A 23,298-nucleotide genomic window follows, 5' to 3' on the forward strand; every position below is an offset into this window, starting at 1 on the left:
GTTCAAAGGCGTTTTCCTGGAGAGAAGCCGACCAAAAAAAAAAAAGAAAAGAAAAAAGCAAAAACAAAGGCGTCTTTCTCTCGCGCACGCGTACTCGCACTCGCTCGGCCCCTGACGCGTTCGGGCTGCGCCCCCTTTCTTTGTCCTTCGCCGCGGAGCGAGAGGCGAGTGTGGGCGTCTCCGCGCGCGCGCCCGCATGCCCGTGCGCGCGCCCCCCCCTCCCCGGCTCCGCCGCAGCCCCCTCGGGATCTCGCGGACCCACAGGCACCGCACCGAGGCCCGCGGGCCGGGCAGGCGTGCGGGCCGGGGGCGCATGCGGGCGGGGGCGGGGCGGCGGCGAGTCTGGGGGCGCTGGGGCGGGTCACGTGGCTCCCGGGCCTGCGCGTCAGACGACGGAGGCCTGGGGTCGGTGCTGGAGTCGGTGCGGGTTCGGGGGCGGATTTCCTCCGGCCGCGGTTGGGAGGCGTGCGGGGGTCTCGGGGTCTCTCGGGAAGGACCTGGGGTCGTGTCTGGGCGGCAGGCTTGGAGGCCTGTGGGCGCCGGAGCGTGGGCGGGCGGCGGTTCGCGGGCAGCGCGGCGTGGCGCGGGGTCTGCGCGGGTCCGGGACGCTCCTGGGCTCGGCCCGGGCTCCCGCCGGCGGACGTGGCCTCAGAGCACGACCCCCGCCGGGCGACCCTGGCCGTCCGGGGCCGCGGCCCGACGCGCGCCCCGCGGGGCCGGAACCCCGGCTGCGCAGGGAGGGTCTGGGGTCCCGCTGTCAGGGCGACTTCTTGCCGGCCTCCCGGCCCCCTGCGGTCCGGCTTCACCCGCTCCGCCCCGCCCCGCCCGTGTCAGTAGAGTCGTTCTTAAGGGGCTTCGCTACTAAAAACAAACCCCAAAGCCAGAAACAAACCCCAGATAGTTTTTGACAGCTGCTGGCTGCTGCGCCCGAGGCGCTCTCTCCGACTGTGGCCCCCTCCGCGACTTTGGACCCTCCACTCGCGATTTCTGGGTCTCATGTTTATCGCCTGAAAATGGGGGGGGGTGCGAAGAAATGATCTTTTCCCCACCTAGTTCTGATGGGTTTTGCCGTCATTAACACGTACTTTTATTTTAATTACTCGTTTGCTTTGTTTCAACCGTGTGGTGGTGGACTGGACTGTGTTCTTGGGTTAAGGACTTAAAATATTTATTTGAGAGACAGAGATAGCAAGAGAGAGCAGGAGCGGGGAGGAGCTGGAGAAGCAGCCCCCCCCCCCCCCCCCCAATCAGGGAGCCCGTCGTGGGACTCTGGGATCAGGACCTGAGCTACCCCGGTGCCCCAGGACTTTAACATTTTAAGAAATGTTTATACTGTTTTCTTTTATAAATTTAAAATGTGCTCACTGTAGCCAGTTTGGATCAGCTTGATAAACAGACTCAAATGAAAATCTTTCATGCTCCCATCACCAGGCGATAATCACGGTTAATATTTTGGTACATTTCTTGTATGTTAATGTAGGTATAGTTTTAGTACATCTTATTTACATTTCCTTAAAAAAGCAGAATTGGGAATATGCGGCTTAAAGCCATGACGATCTATTACAGAAGGCCTTTCCTCAAGGTGGACTGTTTCGTTCCGCACCGGGAGTTTTTTCATTGGGCCCCTGAGAACTAATCCTCCATTTGTTTGTTCATTTTTGTGTTTAAGTAGGCTCCACACCCAGCATGGAGCCCAGTGCCGGGGTTTGAATTCACGACCCTGAGATCCAGACCTCACCCGAGATGGAGAGTCAGGCACTTAGTGGGCTGAGCCACCCAGACGCCCTTCTTCCTTTTGTTTTTATCCTTAGTTTGCCCTGGTGGTGTTCTTTCTGGACAGGGACGGGGTGGCACGTACTAAAATGTAAACAAACTGGAGGCCTTGCCCTCCCTTCCCCCACCCCCACTCTTGTTGAGGGGCTGTGACTGCAGGGCTTCGGGGACACTGAATGGGACCAGTGGCGCGGAGCTGCCGCTTGCTGAGTGTGTCATCGACGTTGGGCAAGGTGCTGAACCTCTGTGCCTCATCACTTTCCGTAGTGGGTGCTGGATGCATTAAAAAAAACAAAACAGAAACCACCCAATATGATGTTTGAAACGTCTGTCACAGTCAGTAAATAAATGTTATTTTTTATTTTCCTCTACCTTTCCCCTGAAATTCCTTCAGAACTTGATGCTAAGTGGAAGCGCGCAGCGGTGATGACGGTTGCCCCTTCGTTCTGAAGACACATGTGAGCGCTGTGGCGGAGCGCTGGGTGTTGTGCGGCAAGCTGCCAAGGTACGCAGAGCAGCAGTCGCGCCCAAGGGGCCAGCTGTGCAGAGGAGGGCTCAGGCTTCCATCTGCTGAGAGGACGCACGGGAGCCAGATAGAGAGTTCAGGAGAAAACTTCTCAAACTTTCAACTTTCAAAAACACATTTGTTTAAATTAGAGCAAGGCTGAGTCTGCATTTTTCTGAATAAGAAATGTCATCAGAATAACACTACCCACGCTGATGGCTTGCCGCACTTGTTCACCTGAAATTCTCAACTTGGTGTATCTTCTGTAGTAAGTCTTCATCGTTTTTTTTTCTTTGGGAGGGAGTTGGGGAGGGACAGAAGGAGAAGGAGAGTCTCAAGCGGACTCCCCACTGAGCTTGACCCCAGGACCCCAAGATCATGACCTGAGCCGGAAGCAAGAATTGGATGCTTTCCTGACTGAGCCCTCGCAGGCCCCATGTAAGTCCACATCATTTTGACCTGACGGGAGTTTTCTACTCTTGATAAGTACTCATTGAAGCCCAAGTGAACTTCACCAAGTAGTCTTTGACAACAATTACAAAGGAAATTTTAAAATCACACTGTGAATTTGGTTGTCTGCCTAAGGAAATGGTTTGCATGATAAACAGAGTTTTATTTGTCACAGTGCCAGAATTTTTACTATGTGCAGTGAAGTGAAAGCATAATGCAAAGCAAATGTTGTAGGTATATTTTCCTGGCTCGTGGTGTGTGTGTTGGGGGTGCGGTTATGCAGTTATAATTGACTTTTTTTAAACCATGCAGAGATTTTTAAATTTTTTAATGCTTAAATTTATTGACTTTTAAATTATGGTTTTTGCCTTTGTATTATGTGTAGGGAAATTTTCCCCCAAATTACACAAGTAATCACCTTTGGGTTCTTTTTTTTTTTTTTAATTAACATATACTGTATTATTTGTTTCAGGGCTACAGGTCTGTGATTGATCAGTCTTACACAACACACAGCACTCACCACAATACATACCCTCCCCAATGTCCATCCCCCAGCCACCCCATTCCCTCCCCCCAGCAGCCCTCAGTGTGTTTCCCGAGACGAAGAGTCTCTTATGGTTTGTCTCTCTCCCTGGTTTCATCTTGCTTCCTTTTTTCCTCTCTTCCCCTATGACCCTCTGCCTCGTTTCTCAGATTCCACACATCGGTGAGATTGTATGAGAATTGTCTTTCTCTGGTTGACTTACTTCGCTCAGCATCATACCCTCTAGTTCCATCCACATCGTTGTAAAGGGCAAGTTTCTTTTTGATGGCTGAGTAATATTCTGTTGTATCTCTACCACATCTTTATCCGTTCATCTGTCGATGGACGTCTGGGTCTTTCCACAGTTTGGCTGTTGTGCACGTTGCTGCTGTAAACGTTGGGGTGCATCACCTGTGTTTTCTTAAGGCATTGTTGTGGTTTAAATTAAAATCCATATGGAAGTAGTTTGTTGTAATGTGTGAGATACAAAATGTTATCACTTCTGTTCATTAAACAATCCAGTTTTACTCATGGCTTTGAAATGCCATTTTTGGGGTGCCTCGGTGGCTCAGTTGGTTAAGTGTCTGCTTTCAGCTCGGGTCATGATCCCAGGGTCCTGGAATCGACTTCTGCATCGGGCTTCCTGCTCAGCGGGGAGTCTGCTTCTCCCTCTCCCTCTGCCCCTCCCCCTGCTTGTGCTCTGTCTCTCTTTGTCAAATAAATAAATAAAATCTTTAAAAAAAAAAGAAAGAAATGCCACATTTATTGCCTATTCAATTCTTACATATTTGAACTGTTAACGCTTCATTCATCTACATGTCTTTTACGGAGACGTCAAATGTTTTTAATTATTTGATTTTATAATACATGTTAATATTACATGGACCTGTTCATAATCATTATTTTGTGATTTTTTTTTAAAGATTTATTTATTTGAGAGAGAGAGTGTGCGTGTGTGTTGGGGGAGGGGAAAAGGGAGAAAATCTTCGAGCAGACCCCCGCAGAGTGCAGAGCAGTGTCTGACTTGGGGCTCGATCTCACAACCTCGAGACCACAGTCTGGGCCAAAATCCAGAGTCAGTTGCTTAACCAACTGAGCCACCCAGGCGCCCCAATTATTTTGTATTTCTAAAAGTGTCCAAGCTATTCCTGAACCTTTTTTCTTCCAGATGAACTTTAGAATTAAGAAAAACTTTTTGAGATTATGACTGGAGTCGAGTAAAGATACAAAGCATTTGGGGCTAAATTGCTTCACTGTGAAGTCTTCATATCCCAGAGCAAGACCAGACTGTACATGTATGAAGCCTCTTCATAGTCCCTGTCGGTGGTTTGTTTCTTTCATATGGGTCTTATATGTTTTCTTGTCCAAGTATATCCCTACATAATTTCTGTGGTTTTTTTCTTTTAGAGTAGATTTTACTTTCTACCTTTTCATTATTTTATATGAGAAGACTGTGGATATTATAGAGCTATGTTTATTGACCTGGAAGGATGGTCTTTGCATGGGGCGGGGAGGGGGGAGCAAAAACCGATTTTAAATGTGACCCTATACTACTTATATTGTTAAAATATCCACACAGTTTCCCCATCTCTTAAGAGGGGTTGTCTGTGGTGTGGTGGAAGAGGTAATACTTGTTTCTTGCTTAGCTTGTATACATTTCTGCACTTTGCCATCATGTTTCACTGCCGTAGGAGTAATTAGAGGTGATACTTGTGCAGTGCTCATGTGCCAGCGCCTGTCCTAAAATGCATGTATTTTCACCATCTAAACGCATCATTTCTTGTGTGACTGGGAGAAACCTCTGTCTGTGTTTCTGAGCTGGTGCTGAAGTTTGAATCGCAGAAAGACTTGAAAGGGAAGAGCTTTTTTTAAGTGCTGTGTTTTAGTATGATTTGAGGGCAGCAGGCCGTTCATTTGTGTTTCCGTGGAGATATGGTGACTGAATGTGTGCTAAGATAAGAGCTAATTCGAGGACGTATGGTTTGTGTCTGCGTAAATACACACACGTGACAGGATTTTAGCATAAGTGCCTTGAACACAGCAAGAAAGAAAGAGTATTCCAGTTCTGCTACCTGACGGCCGTGCAGTCATGCACACGAGTCACTTTAAAGATCTCTGCTTGCTTTTGGTAATGTGGAGATTCTGACAAATGCCTCCTTGGGTTGTCTGTGAGTGTCAGATTATAAAGCGCTTAGTGTTTTCCCTAACACAGAGAAAGCATTCACATCCCTCTTATTATTTCATTGATTCCTCAGAATCTCTTCGTGAAGTAGACCCAGAGGTCCACTTTATCCTCACAATTTTAGCAAGTAAAAAAATGAAGCTTAAAAGCCAAGAAAGGAGCATGATTCGGCATAAGGAGTGCTGTTACACAATGATTAAGGCATAATCTTCCAGAAATACATAACCCCCGTGTGTCGAGCAACATAGCATTAAATCCAGATGTCAGCAGGAAACAAGGTAAAAGTCACCCATCTGTAATCTTACTGGGAGACTTTAATTGCTTCTATCCGAAGTTTTAGAGCTGGCCCCGTAAGTTGAGGGGTCATGGAGGACTTTGATAGGGGCTGTGGGTCTTAAGGATGAAGCCTGTCTGTTCTGCCCAAAGCCCTGTAGCCAGTGAAGGGAAGAGCTGACTGAAACTCCAGTCTGTTTTCATATAGATCACTTAAGCTCTCCAGAATTCTGTCTGCCTCAAGTAGAGCTGAGCTTCATTGTACCTGTGAAAGTGATTTATCCTGCGGTGTCCCGAGTGAGCAGTGAATGGATGTCAGAAGTACTTTATTTCTGCTCTTGATCTGTTTGCCGGCTCACAGACTTCTGCTCTTCTGTTGCACTATCTCCTGTTCCTGCCCCCAGGTAGCCCTATTTCAGTTGCAGAGACACACAGATGATTGGGAATGCCTGGCTCCTAGCAAGAGGGGCAGAGATACCATCAAAGTGCATTTGTTCCTAAGTCCGCAGATCCTGGTTACCCACCGATAAGCCTGCTCATGGGTTGTAAGGAAGGAGCTCCTGGAGCCAGGAACCTGCTCGCGGTGTGAGAGACCCAGCCACGGCCTCCTGGCGGAGCTTTGGGGCAGAAGCAGAAGAGGCTCGGGGTGGAGCAGAGCTCAGAGGTGCTACTCATCTTGCAACAGAAAATGACCATGTTACAGGTGAGGTGATTGCTACTTTATATTCCAGGGCATTAGAAGAGGTGTGTACGTCTTCGAGTGAAAAATGTAGAAGTAGTTAAGAAGTCGGGAAAATAGCCTCAGCGTAGAAGACCCGGGTTGGGACAAAACTGGAGCAGTTAGAACAATGGTGGGTCAGGGGCGCTGCTCGCTGCACTGGGGAAAATCCATGTGTAACTTTTGACTCCCCCAAAACTTAACTACTCACAGCCTACTGTTGACCGGAAGCCTTACCGGGAATGGGTGATTAACACGTATTTTGTATGTGTATTATATACTGTGTTTTATGATAAAGCTAGAGAAAAGAAAATGTTATTAAAATCATAAGGAAGAGAAAATACATTTATAGTACTATAACCATATTTACTGAAAAAATCTGCATATAAGTGGACCTGCACAGTTCATACCTATGATGTTCAAGGGCCAACTTTTTTTTTTTTTAAGATTTTATTTATTTATTTGAGAGAGAGCACAAGCAGGGGGAGCAGCAGAGGAAGAGGGAGAAGCAGGCTTCCCACTGAGCAGGGAGCCCGATGTGGGACTCCATCTCAGGACCCTGGGATCATGACCTGAGCCGAAGGCAGAAGCTTAACCAACTGAGCCCCCCAGGCACTCCTTTCAAGGGCCAACTTTATTAACGATAGGACCTTGAGAAGGTCTTAAGATTTGATTTTTGGTTTTTTTGTTTGTTTGTTTTTGGGGTTTTTTTTGTTAGAGAGAGTGAAAGCAGGGTTTGGGAGAGTGGAAGGGCAGAGGGAGAGGAGGGAATCTTAAGCATTTCCACATCCATGAGCCCAACAGGCTCAATCTCACTATCATGAGATCGTGACCTGAGCCGAAATCAAGAGTCAGAGGCTTAACTAACTGAGCTGCTCAGGTGCCCTCAAATAACAAGGCTTTAAAAGCTCTGTCCCGGGAACCTGAGACAAAGACCAGACAAATTATTATTCAGTGGGTTGCCGTTAGGTATCTGTGCTGTTTAATTAGTTAGTTAAACCAAAGTAAAATTAGAAGGGGACCCTCTTACACTCTTGGTGGGAATGCAAACTGGTGCAGCCACCCTGGAGAGCAGTATGGGGGGTCCTCAAACAGTTAAGAATGGAGCTGCCCTGCAGGCCAGCGATTACACTGTGAGGTCTTTTTCCACAGGGTACAAACATAGAGATTCAAGGGGGCACCTGTGCCCCAATGTTTACAGCAGCAATGTCCACAACGCCACACTATGGAAATAGCCCAAGTGTCCATAGACTGATGAGTGGATAAAGGTGTGGTGTGTTGTGTACACACACACACCACGCACACACAAGCACACACACACCACGCACACACAAACACACACACACACACACACACACACACACACACACACACACACGGGCACGGAATATTACTCAGCCATCAAAAATGAAATCTTGCCATTTGCAACAACGTGGCTGGAACTAGAGGGTATCACGCTAAGTGAAATAAGTCGGAGAAAGACAATTATATGATTGCACTCATGGAATTTAAGAAACAAAACAGAGGAACATAGGGGAAGGAAAGGAGAAATAAGGTAAAAACAGGGAGGCAAACCATAAGAGACTCTAAAGTTTTTAAAATTTATTTTATTTAAAATTTTTTTTTAAAGATTTTATTTATTTGACAGAGAGAGAGAGCACAAGCAGGGGGAGTGGCAGGCAGAGGGAGAGGGAGAAGCAGGCTTCCTGCTGATCAGGGATCCCGATGTGGGACTCGATCCCCGGACCCTGGGATCATGACCTGAGCGGAAGGCACACACTTTACCACCTGAGCCACCCAGGCGCACCCCCCCCCCCCCATAAGAGACTCTTAACTCTAGGGAAGAAACTGAGGGTTGCTAGAGGGGAGGTGGGTAGGGGGATGGGGTAATTGGGTGATGGGCATTAAGGAGGGCACTTGATGTAATGAGTGCTGGGTGTTACATGCAACTGATGAATCACTAAATTCTACTCCTGAAACTAATAATACAGTATATGGTAACTAATTGAATTTAGATTAAAAATAAAATCCTTTCCTAGTCACCTTTGAAGTGCTCACTAGATGTTTGTGGCTCATGGCTGCCTTGTTGGATGGTGCAGGCAAAGAACATGGAAGTCATCACGAAAAATTCTTTTGGACAGTGTCCTTCTGGTCCCCAGAGAGCAAGTATTCAGAGTTTCATCAAGCATCTTGTTAGCTATAGTCGTGTGTAGATTGTGGTTACAAGTTCTGGTCCTAGTTTGTTGACGGTGTTTTACAATAAACACAGTATCATCATGTGCCTTTTCCACATCTGTTGAAATAATGGTTTGTCTCCCTTGTTCTGTTCATATGATTTATTGATTTCTGAGTGCTAACCCATCTTGCACTGCAGGTCACATTATGCTGTTTTTACACACGGCTTGGTTCAGTTTGCTGATTTTTTGTTAGGGATCTTGGTTCTGTTAGTTACTTGCCTGTGGTGCTCATTTACTGTGTTTTTGTCTGGCTTGGTCGGCTTGCCTTATACAGTGTCGAGAAGCTTGCGCTCGGGAGGGGTTTCTGTGACGTGATTTTATCTATTCCTTAAATGATTGGAAGAATTCACCTCTGAAGCCACCTAGACTTGGAGTTTTCTTTGAAGGAAGGTTTTAAATTGTGGGGGTCAGTGTCTTTAACATTTACGGAATTAATTCAGATTTTTATTTCGTCTTGTGTCATTTTCCAGGGCATTGCTTGAATATCTCTTTTACCTAAGTTGTCAAATATGTGGCATAGCTTGACCACTTTCACGTTATCCCTTTAACAGCTCTTCTCAACTGTGAGCTGAGTAGGGTCCACCCAGGTTAAGTGTGTGAGTCGGGGATTTTCTGGTAATTTTATGTTGTGTTATTGTCATTCCAGCTGCAGAAGGTCCGCTTCACCCAGGAGGACCTGGCGGTCTTGCCGTCAGTCCCTGTTTCCACCCGCAGCGGAGGCAGCCATGGGTTTGCCTACTCTGATTTCATGTCCGTGGGCATAGATCATGTGTGCGCTTCTGTGTCTGGCTTCTCTCATCAGTGCAGGGTTTTGAAGTCCATCCATGTGTTGGCGCATGTCAGAAATTCATTCTTTTCACTGTTGCCCCGTGTTCCATTCTGTGGGTGTTCCCTGTCTGTGTACCTGTTCACCACTTGGTAGGCGTCTGGATTATTCATATGTCACAGTGGTCGTCAGTCCTGTTCGTGGGGCAGTTGTGTACATGTTTCATATGAACCTCGGTTTTCCTTTCTCTTGGGAACATGCCTGAGAGTATCCTTGCTGCTTTGTATGGTAAAATTATATTTAACTTTTTTTTTTTTAAGATTTTATTTATTTATTCGACAGAGATAGAGACAGCCAGCGAGAGAGGGAACACAAGCAGGGGGAGTGGGAGAGGAAGAAGCAGGCTCCCAGTGGAGGAGCCTGATGTGGGGCTCGATCCCAGAATGCCGGGATCACGCCCTGAGCCAAAGGCAGACGCTTAACTGCTGTGCCACCCAGGCGCCCCTATATTTAACTTTTTAAGGAAACTGCCATAGTCCCGTAGTGTCAGAACCACATTATATTTCTACCATTGTTCAGTTCCAGTTTCTCCACATCTTTTCCAACACTTGTTATCGTCTGGTTGATTATCATCGTGCTGGCGAATGTCAGGCGGTTTCTCATTGTGGCCTTAACTTGCTGTTCCTTAGTAACTAGTGACGTTGCTCACTGTTTCATTGCTGATTATTAGCCATTCCTATGTCTTCTTTGGTAGAATGTATTAAAATACTCTACCAGGGGCGCCTGGGTGGCTCAGTCGTTAAGCGTCTGCCTTCGGCTCAGGGCGTGATCCCAGGGTCCTGGGATCAAGCCCTGCGTCGGGCTCCTCTGCTAGGAGCCTGCTTCTTCCTCTGCCACTCCCCCTGCTTGTGTTCCCTCTCTCGCTGGCTGTCTCTATCTCTGTCAAATAGATAAATAAATTCTTTAAAAAAAGTAAATAAAATACCAGTTTTTATTTAAAAAAAACTTTTATACGTTTTTTAAAAAATATTTATTTATTTGAGAGAGAGACAGAGCACACAAGCAGGGGGAGCAGCAAAGGGAGAGGAAGAAGCAGACTCCCCCTGCTGAACCAGCCAGGATTGTGCCGTGGGGCTCGATCCCAGGTCCCTGAGATCATGACCTGAGCCAAAGGCTGATGCCCAACTATCCTGGACACCCAGGCGCCCCTAAAAAAATTTTTTTAAGTAGACTCCACGCCCAGCATGGGGCCTGAACGCTTGACCCTGAGATCCAGCATCACCTGCTCCGCTGTCTGAGGCTGCCAGGACCTTGCTGCCTGCTTTTTATCTGTTTGTTTGTTCATTCTTTATAAGAGGTTTTTCTTTAAGTTCTGGGTCAAGTTTTTTTTTTTAATCAGAAATAGGATTTGCAAATAATTTTTCCTGTCTGTGGCTTACCATTTCATTTTTCAGTGGTGTCGTTTGAAGCGCAACAGTGTTCAGTCTTGGTGTTGCTACTTGGAAAAGGGTGTGGAAACCACACCACCATCTAGGCCCCTGACCCCTGTCCTATTACCACTGTGCACACTGGGGACTCCGGCGGGAGGTGCACGGCTTTTGCATTCAGCCACCAAACATATTTCAGAGGACGTAAGAGAAGAAGACTGAGTGTCATATTTGCACAGATTCTTAACCCCTGCCCCCCTGAGTTGCCCGCTGGTGCTGCACCCGTTAACCCTTTCACAGCAGGTCTCCTGCCCTGAAGGCTCTTAGTTTTTTTTTTCATAAGAGTAAATGTCCTTATTTCACAGTTATTTCTAATCAGTATTTAAATTGGCTACAAAATCCTTTCCTTTCAGCACTTTTAAAATGTTCTACTTTCTTCTGGCATCTATGCTTTTGAATAAGAAATTTGCAGTCACTTGAATTGCTGTCCCCTCGAAGTGACGTGACTTCTTCCTTTGTCTGTAGTTTGTAGCAGTGGGACTATGACGTGTTCGGTTGTGACTTTCTTTGTGTTTATCCAGTGGGGGGTTCGCTGAGTTTCCTGAATCTGCCCGCTTATGCCTTTTGCCACATTTGGGAAGCATGTAGCTGTCATTTCCTTTGTCCACCACAATCCTGCTTTTCTCTTCCTGGGACTCCTAGGACATGCGTTTGGTGTTGTCTGGCAGTGTCCTGAGCCCTGAATGTCTGAAGCGCATTTTTAATAAAAGTGTTTTTTTCTCTCAGTTGTTCAAAACGGGTACTTTTATCAACTGTTGTCAGGTTTGCTGGCTCTTCTCAAGTGTATGATGTGCTGTTTAGGTAGGTTTTGTATTTTCTGATGGTATTGTGGATTTTTTAGAGTGCATGTTTCCCGGTCCTCTCAGGAGGCTTTGGGACAGAAATCCATCATGACCTAAAATCCAGAAACCTTTCTGAGACCTAGATTTGGATATATCACTCCCATTCCATGAAATCATGGCTAGCTGTTGGCAATAAGAAAGTGTCTAGCTTACGGGTGCCTGGTTCAGGTCCTGACCTCTGGGTCGTGAGATTGAGCCCCGTGTCAGGCTCCGTGCTCAATGGGGAGTTGGCTTGAGATTCTTTCTCCCTCCACCCCCCCACCCTGCAGGCTCTCTCTCTCTCTCTCTCAAATAAATCTTTAATAAAAAAAGAAAGAGAAAGTGTCTGGGTCGTTTAACTGCAGTTGGCCCTGCCTCCCATGCGGCCTTTAATCTAATCACTACCTTACGCCCTGTGATCTTGTCTAACTAAACTGTTTGCACCTCCTAAACTCTAGCAGTTTTGGGGTCTCATTGGAGCTGTTGGCTCCCAGAATGCCTTTGCATCCCCATTTTTGTGGAAAGCACTGCTAATTTCCTAAAACTCATCTCAAGCTTTACCTCTTGCAGAGAGCCTGAGCTGGCCCTCAAACTGCTCTTGCTTTGACCCACATTGTACCCTCCCTTCATTTCTGCCCCTGCTGTTACAGTAGCTTGTTTTATGAATAGGTGTGTATGTTTCCAGCCCTCTGCAAGGCTGTGCAGCTTTTTAGAGTGTTGTTTTACTATCTTTTCTTTTGGTACCACTTCTCTGGTGCCAGAGTTGAGGTTCGGTACATACTTTGTTTGGAAGATTTAAGATTGCGAATTCCAGTTGTCAGGTATCGTGTGAATGGAGGGATGGCATTTTATCCCAGAGACGTAATGCGAAGGAGACGCAGTCGTCATTCTTCGTAGCTTGCTGTGATGAGAGTGGTGTGCTCAAACTCCAGTCCCCCTTTCCCACGTCCCATAGCGATCCTTGCTTTGGACTCACCGGGACCGTGCTCTTACAGGAGGCGCTCTCGTTTGAAGATTTATCTGTGGACTTCACCCAGAAAGAATGGCAGCTCCTGGACCCCGGCCAGAAGGACTTGTACAAGGATGTCATGTTGGAGAACTACAGCAGCCTCGTGTCGCTGGGTAAGGCAGCTCCCCGAGGGCCTCGTCAGGCCCAGCACCCTACTGTTTGAGTTGCTGAGAGCTCTGAGGCTTCTGACATCTCTCATGGTTTTGGACCTGAACTTAAGAGACTAAAAGTCCCTTGCACTATGACACTAGGGAGGACGTCTGCACCTCACCTTGCAATAATGAAGACTTATTTTTGTTGTGCGGCTCTGGAGCTTGTCAGGATCGTAGTGTTCGTACCGTTAGTGGTCGGCACCTAACGCAAGGAACTTACTGTATTTCACGTACTGTTCACGTGTGGACTGACTGACAGAGCAGTTTTGTGCGGCAGGTACGATTATTCTCCTTCTAAGTAACTTTCCCAAGGACTGAGAGCTAGTAAATGAAAGGGCCTGGATTTGAACCCAGGCAGAGTGGCTCCAGAGCTTCTGAAGTGTGTAATGGTTTTGGATCTGGACAATAGAAGTCAAAGATTCATGGGGCGCCTGGGTGGCACAGCGGTTAATCGTCTGCCTTCGGCTCAGGGCGTGATCCTGGCGTTCCGGGATCGAGTCCCACATCAGGCTCTTCCGCTATGAGCCTGCTTCTTCCTCTCCCACTCCCCCTGCTTGTGTTCCCTCTCTCGCTGGCTGTCTCTCTCTGTCGAATAAATAAATAAAATCTTTAAAAAAAAAAAAAAAAAAAAAAAAAAAAAAAAAAGATTCTGAGACCCCAGTAGCCCCAGAGAGACCGTTGCCTTTGAGAATTACTTACGCTGTTGATACACCAATGGGTATCTTCACTGTGTCCGCCTGATGTCCGGCCTTGCTCATTCTTCAGAGGCCCTAAAGCCCAAGCAGTCAGGGCCACGGCTTTTGTGTTTTCCCCTGAACAGGGTATGAAGTTATGAAACCTGATGTCATCTTCAAGTTGGAGCAAGGAGAGGAGCCATGGATTGGAGATGGAGAAGTTGCAAGTTCAGAATGTCCAGGTGAGGGCGAGAAGCAGCCAGGTGCGGGAGGGCAGAAATTCAGTCTCTGCTGGTCAGTGGGTTGACTTCTGTGAAATGTGCTCTGGAGAGCTCTCTTCAAGATCTGTAACCCTTCAGAGGTGATTCAGAACAGCTGACATGAGCTACTCAAATAAGTCACATTTAGATGTGGCTTCTTTGCTAAATATGTCCGTCTTGTCCAGGCCACGAATTATTCCCTGTTTGTCAAGTCTGGGACTTCGACTTCTTGTTAGGTGTTCTGACATGTTTAGTCTCCTTCTGTCCTCTGTTCACCTCTTCTTGTACCTTCGGGAGGTTTCCTTTGCCCTTGTTTGGGTGTCTGATGCCCAGAGAAGTGCCCTGTGGAGCAGAAAAGGAAGTTCTCTCTTACTCCTTCCAAACAGCGCTCCTTTTCCTCCTTGTTTAAGATTGGCTTCTGCTGTACTTTTCCTGCAGATTAGACACCATGGGGTACATTGAATGTTCTCTGTTTGCATTCTTATTAAGTTTCTTGCCCTTTGGAAACTATCTTTTTAACTTAACTCGAGTCACACTTAAAACTAGGCCCATGATGTGTCATTTCTGAATTTTCCAAATTGCTCGATGGGGCTAGAGTCTAACCTTTTAAAAGTGTTCTCAAATGGTACCGTGTATTTCAGTTCCTAAAGCAGCCAGCCGTCTCTGATCTGTTCTACATCCCTACTATCCCTGCTATGTGACGTTGACTCCAGGTTCCCTCTAAAGCAGACCCTGAGATACGTATCTGAGTGCCAAGAATTTACAGGGGATGTGGTCCCCACACTGTGGTGGGAGAAAGAGCAGTGAGATGGTGTGGAGAGGGAATGGCAGTGTGTGTGATGGAAGGGGTGCTGACCCATAGCGGCTCCTGCGAGCCCCTGTGGGTCAGGAAGCTGGTCGCCTGCTCACTCCCATCTCTCAGGGCTTGAGCATTGCCGTGGGGGGTGTTAATTCTCCAGAATGTCCAGAATCCCTGCATACAAATCAAGCATGCCAGGTGGCCTAAGGATTGTTTTGGGCAGAGAGATGTGGGTTCCTGGGGTAGGCCCCACTGCCCAAGGCGCCAGTCCCTCTGAATGTAGCTGAGGCAGCGAGAGGGTCTGGATCTGCTACAGTCTGTGGCCTCTTCCTCCGGGATCGCCACGGTCTGAGTCTCTGGAGGCTGTCAGCTGTTTACCCTTTTCCCCCAGTTCATGGTCAGCTCCATTTAAACATTTCTCAGTGTTTTCAGATGTAATATTTATTCTTCTCTGCGTTTGAATGTTCGATCCTGCTAAGCTTTATCTTAATCCTTTCTGCATAAGCTCTGTTTTTGCTGCATTCATACTCATGGAATGTTCCTCGACTGTTCCAGCTAAATTTTTCTCACTTTTTTTGGAAGTTCCATCTCAGGCCTGATCACAGTGTATGTAATGTTCTTTAGGTCCCTGAGCTGTGTGCACACAGGGCTTGTAGTTTATATCCACTACGGGTCAGACAATATTTATGCAATAAGCCCCTTGTTTTAATTCAGGTGTTTTTAGCCAGGTGTGCATTAGAATCCCTGGGCAGTTTTTTCCCAACAGTAAGCGTTATGGATCCACTGCCGGTAAAATTGATTCAGTACAGTGGTGTATATGTACCTTTAAAATGGAGTATTCTAGAACTGGAGTTTGTAGTTTGAGAAACCTCTTGTGATTTTTAGGTGCCCTTCATTCATTGATAGCCTCCAGTTGAAGGATGACTAAAGATGATTAAAAATAAAAAACCTGGAAAACACCTTACAGAAGTGTAGAACTTCGTTAAGAAATTAAGACATTTACATTTATTATTTTTTTTTAATTCAGCATTTAAATATTGAACATCTATGCTTCACTGCAATGCAGTGCAGTTAGTAGTCAAAGTTAACTAAACAAGGGTTGTGTGTCAGGGTCCTCAAGACCACTACCACGTTCGGAGAGTCGCTGGGAGGACTTAGGATATCGTCCAGATGGCTGAGTTATTACAGCGACATATTGACAGCTTCCTCACCGGGGAAGGGGCACAAGCAGAGTCTGAAGGAATCCGGGCACAGGTTTCCTGTGCTGCTCTCTCCGTGAGGGTCACCCCAGCAACGAAGACGCAGTAATGCGTGTAGTGTTTCTGCCCAGGGAAGCTCACTGAAGACCCAGCACCCGGGGGCCTCTGCATGGCACACGGCAGCATTGCAGACTCCCAGGAGAGCCGGTGCTCAGCCTAGCGTACCTTGTTTACACAGTCCAGGCACAGGGGGCCTGTTACCAGCTGGGGAGTGGTGGGAACACTCCAGAAACCAGGCTCCCGAATGGCAGCCAAGGGCTACCTTGTACGTAGTCGTGTGTCACAGGAAGTTGAAGAGATAGTCATGTCTCTTATTCTTCAGGTATTGTGCTGGGTGGTGTGGTTATAATAGCATTAGAGATCAGTTCCCTGTCTACACAGTGCTGGCTTTCTCATGGGAGGATAAAAGTATTCAAGTTGGCCAGTAACCAAGGGAAAGCCCAGACTCTGCAAGGTCTATTATAAAATAAAGTAGACAGATGATAATAGGGCAGAGAGTTTGTTGCTCTGCCTCGGCTGCCCTAACAATACCACAGACGGGTAAACAACAGAAAGCTATTCCCACAGCTCTGGAGGCTGGAAGGCCAAGGTCAAGGTGCTACGTGATGGGGTTCTGATGGACACAGTCCTGCTGGCTTGTAACAGCTGCCTTGTAGCCTTGCCCTCACGTGGCCTTTCTTCATTTGTGCAGGGAGTGGGGGGAGGGCGGTGAGGCCTGCTCTGGTGTTTCTGATAAGGATACTAACCTTGCCCTCACGTGGCCTTTCTTCATTTGTGCAGGGAGTGGGGGGAGGGCGGTGAGGCCTGCTCTGGTGTTTCTGATAAGGATACTAACCTTGCCCTCACGTGGCCTTTCTTCATTTGTGCAGGGAGTGGGGGGAGGGCGGTGAGGCCTGCTCTGGTGTTTCTGATAAGGATACTAACCTTTTTGGATCAGGGCCCCACCCTTATGATCTCATTTAACCTTAATTCCTTTGAGATCCCATTTCCAAAAACAGCCACACTGAGGGTTAGGTCTTCCACATAGAGGTTTGGGGGCGGGGGGGTGGGTAGGAGGGACGCACAAACATTCACTCCACAACATGGTCACGTGGAGAAGCCAGTTCTAGACATGAAGACCAAAATGAGTGAGCTATGTGAATTGGAGGAAAGTGTTCTCTAAAGGAATGACAAATATGAATGTTTCAGGTCAGGAAGGGTCTTGGTGACTTCAGGAAAACAGCAGGGAAACCTTTGTGTCTGGGGGTCTGTGTGCCAGGGAGATAGAGGCTGTGCTGTGTGCAGGACCTAGGTCACACATCAACTTGTAAGCAATAGGAACACAGATTGATTCAAGTAATTTTAAATAAAAATAGTTATCTGATTTACATTAAAAAAATATTTATTTGAGAGAGAGTGTGCGCGAGTGGGGGAAGGGCAGAGGGAGTCGGAGAGGGAGACAAGCAGACCCCCTGCTGAGCATGGATCCCCACGTAGGGGTCAGTCCCACGACCCTGAGGTCATGACCTGAGCCAAATCCACGAGTCGGACACTTAGCCAACTGAGCCACCCAAGTGCCCTCTGATTTACATTTTTAAAAGTTTGACCTGACTATATTGTGGAAAATGTAATGGGAAGCAGGGAAACCAAGTGGAAAGATATTTCACTGAGCTAATAAGATAGATTAAAGTAGAGCAGGGAAGAGTGGTGGAGAGAGTTGGAGTATCTGGGATATACCACAAATGACCAAACATACAGCAGTCCCATTTTTCTAGTGGGGAAAAAAGTAAACATTTCCGAATGTGTACTTAGTCTTACAATGTAAAATTTAACGGTTAATTTACAAATACTTCATCTTCTGCTCTCACAATTCCTGTTACCCCTTTATTCAGACTCAACCTCCATCTTAAAGCTAGTATTTCTATACTAGACTCTGATTTTAACTGCCAGACCTCTTTTCCCCTCATCCCCTATCTTAGGGTATTTTCAGTGAAAGAACACATAGATCTTAAGGTTTTGTGCCTGAACAGGTTAAATGAAAGATGATGCATTCCATGAAGAGGATTTCTTGGTAATAATGTTGAAAATGTGCTTGGAAAGTTTCAAACTTCCAAAAAATTTAAAAATGGGGAAAAGTTTACAATTTCTCACTCTTCAAGCTTGTAATGGCTTCAGTAGTTCCTCTATCAAACCTGTTAATTTTCTATCTTCTTCTCCGTTAGAATGTAAGTTTCACAAGTCAGGGGCTGACCGTCCCCCGTCCCCAGTGCCTCGTGGAGTCAGGTGGGTTGGAGGATATCCGCTCCTCATTCCACCCTCCTTTCGTTGTTCCTCCTTGCTCTTGATGAATTTTTTACATTTTCTCTCCATTTTATAAACTTAGATTTGACAACAACCAGAGGTGACTTAATACACTGCTTGTATCTTATTCCTATTTATAGCATTTTCTTTTCTTTGTTTTCCCCCAATACCAAGAGGATAGATCTTATACTTGGGACTGAGAGACAACCTTCCAAAGCATTCATCCCCTCAAATAGCATTGCTGGTTTTTTATTCCGTAAACACAACCATAGAAGAGGCTCCTGGGGGGCTCAGTCGGTTGAGCATCTGACTCTTGGTTTTAGCTCAGGTCATGATCTCAGGGTCATGAGATTGAGCCCATGTTTGGGCTCCACGCTCAGTGGGGAGTCTGCTTGAGATACTCTCCCTCTGCCCCTCCCCCTACTTTTGTGTATTCTCTCTCTGAAATAGATAAATAAATCTTAAAAAAGAAAAACACAACCATGGAAACATTCACAGGGTTTTCTTTCTTTATAGAACAAGTCTTGCAAGTAAATGGTCACATGACATGGCACCAGGATAACCAGGAGAAGTTTAGAAATATGAAACAAGATCACGAATGTGATGCATTTGGAAAAAAATTCAATCTGAGCATGAACTTTGTTCCTGTAAGGAAATCAAACAGTGAAGATGATGTAGATGGATTACTTTTAAAACAGCACTTAGATTTACTTATTCCAAACTCAGATTATGGAAAAACGGAACCAGATGGCTTAAGTGTATTTGATAAATTGTTTCTCCATACCAAGCCCGAGGAAACTGATACTTGGTTAAAATACTATGAATATGATAAATATGATAAAATTAGCTCTAAGAAGTCTCAGATTATCATATATCACAGAACTCGTTTAGGAGAGAAACTTTTTGAGTGCAGTGAATGTAGGAAACGCTTCAGTAAGAAATCCAGTCTCATTAAACATCAGAGCAGACATATAAGAGAGATTGCCTATGGCTGTGGTAAGTGTGGCAAAACCTTTCCCCAGAAGTCCCAGTTTGTTACGCATCACAGAACTCATACAGGAGAGAAACCTTACAATTGTGGCCAGTGTGGGAAAGCCTTCTCCCAGAAGTCACAGCTCACATCCCATCAGAGAACACACACAGGAGAAAAACCATATGAATGTGGGGAATGTGGGAAAGCCTTCTCCCGGAAGTCACATCTCATCTCACATTGGAGGACACACACAGGTGAAAAACCCTATGGGTGCAATGAATGTGGGAGGGCCTTTAGTGAGAAGTCAAATCTTATTAATCATCAGAGAATCCATACAGGAGAGAAACCTTTTGAATGCAGAGACTGTGGGAAAGCTTTCAGTAGGAAGTCACAGCTTGTTACACATCACAGGACACACACAGGAACAAAACCCTATGGATGTAGTGATTGTAGAAAAGCCTTCTTTGAGAAATCAGAGCTCATTAGACATCAGACAATTCATACTGGAGAGAAGCCCTATGAATGCAACGAATGTCAGAAAGCCTTCAGAGAGCGGTCGAGTCTCATTAACCACCAGAGAACTCACACAGGAGAGAAGCCTCATGTGTGTGTTCAGTGTGGGAAAGCCTTCTCCCAGAAGTCACATCTCATATCCCATCAGATGACACACACAGGAGAGAAACCCTTCGTGTGCAGTAAATGTGGGAAAGCCTTCAGCAGGAAATCTCAGCTTGTTAGACACCAGAGAACTCACACAGGAGAAAAACCCTATGAATGCAGTGAATGTGGGAAGGCTTTCAGTGAAAAATTAAGCCTTACTAATCATCAGAGAATTCATACAGGAGAAAAGCCCTATGTGTGCAGTGAGTGTGGGAAGGCTTTTTGTCAGAAGTCACATCTCATATCCCATCAGAGGACTCACACAGGAGAGAAACCCTACGAATGCACTGAATGTGGGAAGGCCTTCGGTGAGAAGTCAAGTCTTGCAACTCATCAGAGAACTCATACAGGAGAAAAACCATACGGGTGCAGGGATTGTGAAAAAGCCTTCTCCCAGAAGTCACAGCTGAATACTCACCAGAGAATCCACACAGGAGAGAAACCCTATGTATGCAGTCTTTGTAGGAAAGCTTTCTTTGAGAAATCGGAGCTAATTAGACATCAAAGAACTCATACAGGAGAAAAACCATATGAATGCAGTGAGTGTGGGAAAGCCTTCAGGGAGAAGTCAAGCCTTATTAATCATCAGAGAACACACACAGGCGAGAAACCCTTTGAGTGCAGTGCATGTGGCAAAGCCTTTTCTCGGAAATCACACCTCATACCACATCAGAGGACACACACTGGGGAGAAGCCCTACGGCTGCAGTGAATGTAGGAAAGCCTTCTCTCAGAAGTCACAGCTTGTTAATCACCAGAGAATTCACACAGGAGAGAAGCCCTACCAATGCCATGAATGTGGGAAGGCCTTCTCCCAAAAGTCACAGCTCATTAATCACCAGAGAACTCACACAGTGAAGAAATCCTAGGAATGGAGTTACTACTCGTCTTTGACAGAGAGCTCACCTCTTCGTACTTCAGAAAACACAGTTAGGGTAAATCTTTCAGATAAATATTCGCATCACATTGTATGTCTGTCTGGGTAATCTTTTAGGGTAGGAACTCTGAGGTTATGTAGGGAGAGCTTTCAGCAGGTTAACCTGTTCATGTAAGAACCCCGAGAGTAGAAACAGCCTGTGAGATGCAGGGGATTTCAAAACCCTGTCAGACATACAGTGGGAAATGAAAAGCAACGAGGAATAAATACTGTGAACATCAGAGAGCCTTGTAGAGGTCCCACCTCATTCACTGCTGGAAATATCCCCACTGGGGTGAACTCTAGTCCAGTAAGTGAAGAAAAACCCCTTGACTGCAGCAAGTAATGTCATATTTTCATCAAGAAGTCACAGCTCGTTGTGCATTGAGAAAATACTCTCAGGAATGAAGCTCAGTGAAAATGCTAAATATGGGACATTCTTCAGCAGGTAATCCAACCATATTGTATTTTGGGGGAATTCATATTGTGGGTAAAACTAACAATTTAAAGACCTTGGAAACATGTGCCCATAGAAATAAGGCTATAAAGGGAAGCCATACATTTTTTTATAGACGGGGTTATCAAAAATGCCCAATTCTAATGGTATGTTCACTCTGAAGAATGAAGTTTTAAAAATATGTGAATAAATTGAGTCATTGAAACATCTAAATACGACATTTCTCAGTGGTATTTATGGCCGATTCTCCTAAGTCACACATGGGCCTCGTGTTTTGGAATCATGTGTGCTAATGGAATTGCAGCATGAAATGCACATACCACACCTGGTAGTGCCTCTGATGTGAGGACACGCCACGTGCTGCTGGTTTTTCTGCCTCAGTGATACAGTAAAAATGGTAACTGATATAGCGCATCTTACTGCTCAATATGCAGATGAAATGGTAGTACCACTTCCTTCTTCCTTACGGCTGTTGGCATATCAAAGGGGTCTGTTGTTGCTGACCTCTCTCTCCAGTACAAAAGCCAAAATTGTGTAAAGTCGTCTGCAGCCTGAAAGTCAGAAACAATTTATACTAAATCTGGTTAATAAGTATTCACAGGCAGGAACCACAACCCAGCAATAGTGACTCACGAGTGAGCAAAAGAAAGGAGTGTGAACTCTGTCACTCAGCACTCAAGCTAAGTGGTGGTCATGCTGTGTGAAGTTCTGTCCCATTCAGCTTGGTGCCTTTGTGCCTCAAGTAGATGTACTTCAAGGACAGCGTGTGTGTTACTTCCCTCTGATGAAATATCACGATGCTGTGTGCTATTATGTTTTTGGTGTTTCTTAAAATACTTTGTAAAACAAAAATAACCTAGATGGAGAAGCTAATTTAAGAGTCACTGTTCAGAAAATGTAAAAAATAGATTTTTGTGGTGAGAAATATATTTTTGGTGTATCCAAGGAAGCCCGTTTTGCTTTCCTGCGAATTTCTGTGACTACTGGATAGGTGTTAGGAAATAGGGTTTTCATTGTTGCATCATTTGAAATATCTGTGTTTCACCTTTCGTCACCAGTTGCATCCTCTACGTGGAGACTCCCACTGTGAACCTTTCATGATAGATAGGGTTCGCTCTGGCAGTGCATGAACTAACCCTTAGCCTAGGTAGAACTTTGCAGTGGTCTTTACAATGTTGCTTGACAAAGTCAATGGTATTCTGTGTATGGTGGTGACATTCAGAAGAGTCCAACCCTGACCTTGTTACCAGACTTGATAAAGTCAAGACTTCTCTCATATACAAGTTGCTTTGTCAGTATGGTGTATTGCGCCTTTGATTCTAGCAGTATTTTTTCCCTTTAGTTACCAAGTTTAACGTCACTGTTGAGAAATTGGGACTTAAAATTTTCTAAACCTCTGCACCAGGTTAAAGGTATCTAAGTTTCCAAATTTTTATTCATACTCGAATGTATGGACTTCCTACTTTTCTCCCTAATATCTGAATGTGATTTTTATCAACTTCACTTGTAAGAGAATAGTGACAGGGTGATATCTTACTTTGTAGATTTTCCCATTTTTAAATTCTCTTCTATCATGATTCTCTTTCCTAGTCCCAGAGATGGATTCATTAGTTGTTGGGTTGAGCTTGGAGTCTGTTATCTAACAGTGACCTAATCTTGCTCACTGCAATTCTAGATTATTCCATTTACTATTAAGCAGTTAAACCCAGTACTTTCCTCACTAAGTAATAGACCTTTGGCACTAGCCCATTAGTCTAATATCCAAGAACAGGTTTTTTTCCCCTAGGTGCCGGGTATCAGTCATCAGGAGGGCTAATGCTGGGAGCAGAGGTCTCGTTTATCAGAATATCTTGTGTGGAGGCCCAGCTCTGTTGTGTAGAACTCACTAGGGACTCTATTTCTGAAGTCTCAAGAGGGCTTTGATTCTGAAATTAGATATTTTTAGTGTCCATCTTTTAAATTACCTTGGTAAACCGTAGAAAAAATGTGACCCCACATTTCCACTCATTGGTTCCTACCACAAATCCCACATCAAGAAGAAAACCAGCTTTAAAATTAAGAGGGATTTACGTGCAGCTTCCTGGAGCACAACAGGTTATGTTTGAATGTGTAAGGAGACCAGGTG

The 23,298-nt window shown here is 45.7% G+C and overlaps 1 protein-coding gene across 34 annotated transcripts; it reads left to right on the forward strand.

Annotated features, from left to right (window-relative positions):
• The first annotated feature begins 43 nt into the window (after positions 1-43).
• Positions 44-21,386, forward strand: LOC113266825 (zinc finger protein 84). 34 transcript variants are annotated; one of them, XM_057306118.1, is made up of 9 exons: positions 371-421; positions 2,168-2,716; positions 4,420-4,570; positions 5,507-5,711; positions 5,915-6,110; positions 6,209-6,409; positions 12,731-12,857; positions 13,717-13,812; positions 18,685-21,386. In XM_057306118.1, the coding sequence occupies exons 6-9, from the start codon at positions 6,395-6,397 to the stop codon at positions 20,667-20,669; spliced, it is 2,223 nt and encodes a 740-aa protein (XP_057162101.1). In that variant the 5' UTR covers positions 371-421; positions 2,168-2,716; positions 4,420-4,570; positions 5,507-5,711; positions 5,915-6,110; positions 6,209-6,394; the 3' UTR covers positions 20,670-21,386. The 34 variants fall into 34 exon arrangements, with proteins under 34 accessions (XP_048077274.1, XP_048077280.1, XP_048077298.1 ...); XM_048221331.2 differs by having other exon boundaries at positions 2,168-2,546; positions 4,420-4,577; XM_048221332.2 differs by having other exon boundaries at positions 2,168-2,546; positions 4,420-4,546.
• Positions 21,387-23,298: the final 1,912 nt, after the last annotated feature.

The sequence above is a fragment of the Ursus arctos genome, unplaced genomic scaffold (assembly GCF_023065955.2).
Source record: "Ursus arctos isolate Adak ecotype North America unplaced genomic scaffold, UrsArc2.0 scaffold_34, whole genome shotgun sequence".
Classification (NCBI taxonomy): domain Eukaryota; kingdom Metazoa; phylum Chordata; class Mammalia; order Carnivora; family Ursidae; genus Ursus; species Ursus arctos.

Excerpts from the sequence above, each read along its gene's own strand:
- LOC113266825 (XM_048221317.2), top strand. Across the intron at positions 12,858-13,716 it reads CAGCAGCCTCGTGTCGCTGG|GGTATGAAGTTATGAAACCT; the intron begins GTAAGGCAGCTC and ends TCCCCTGAACAG. Across the intron at positions 13,813-18,684 it reads TGCAAGTTCAGAATGTCCAG|AACAAGTCTTGCAAGTAAAT; the intron begins GTGAGGGCGAGA and ends CTTTCTTTATAG.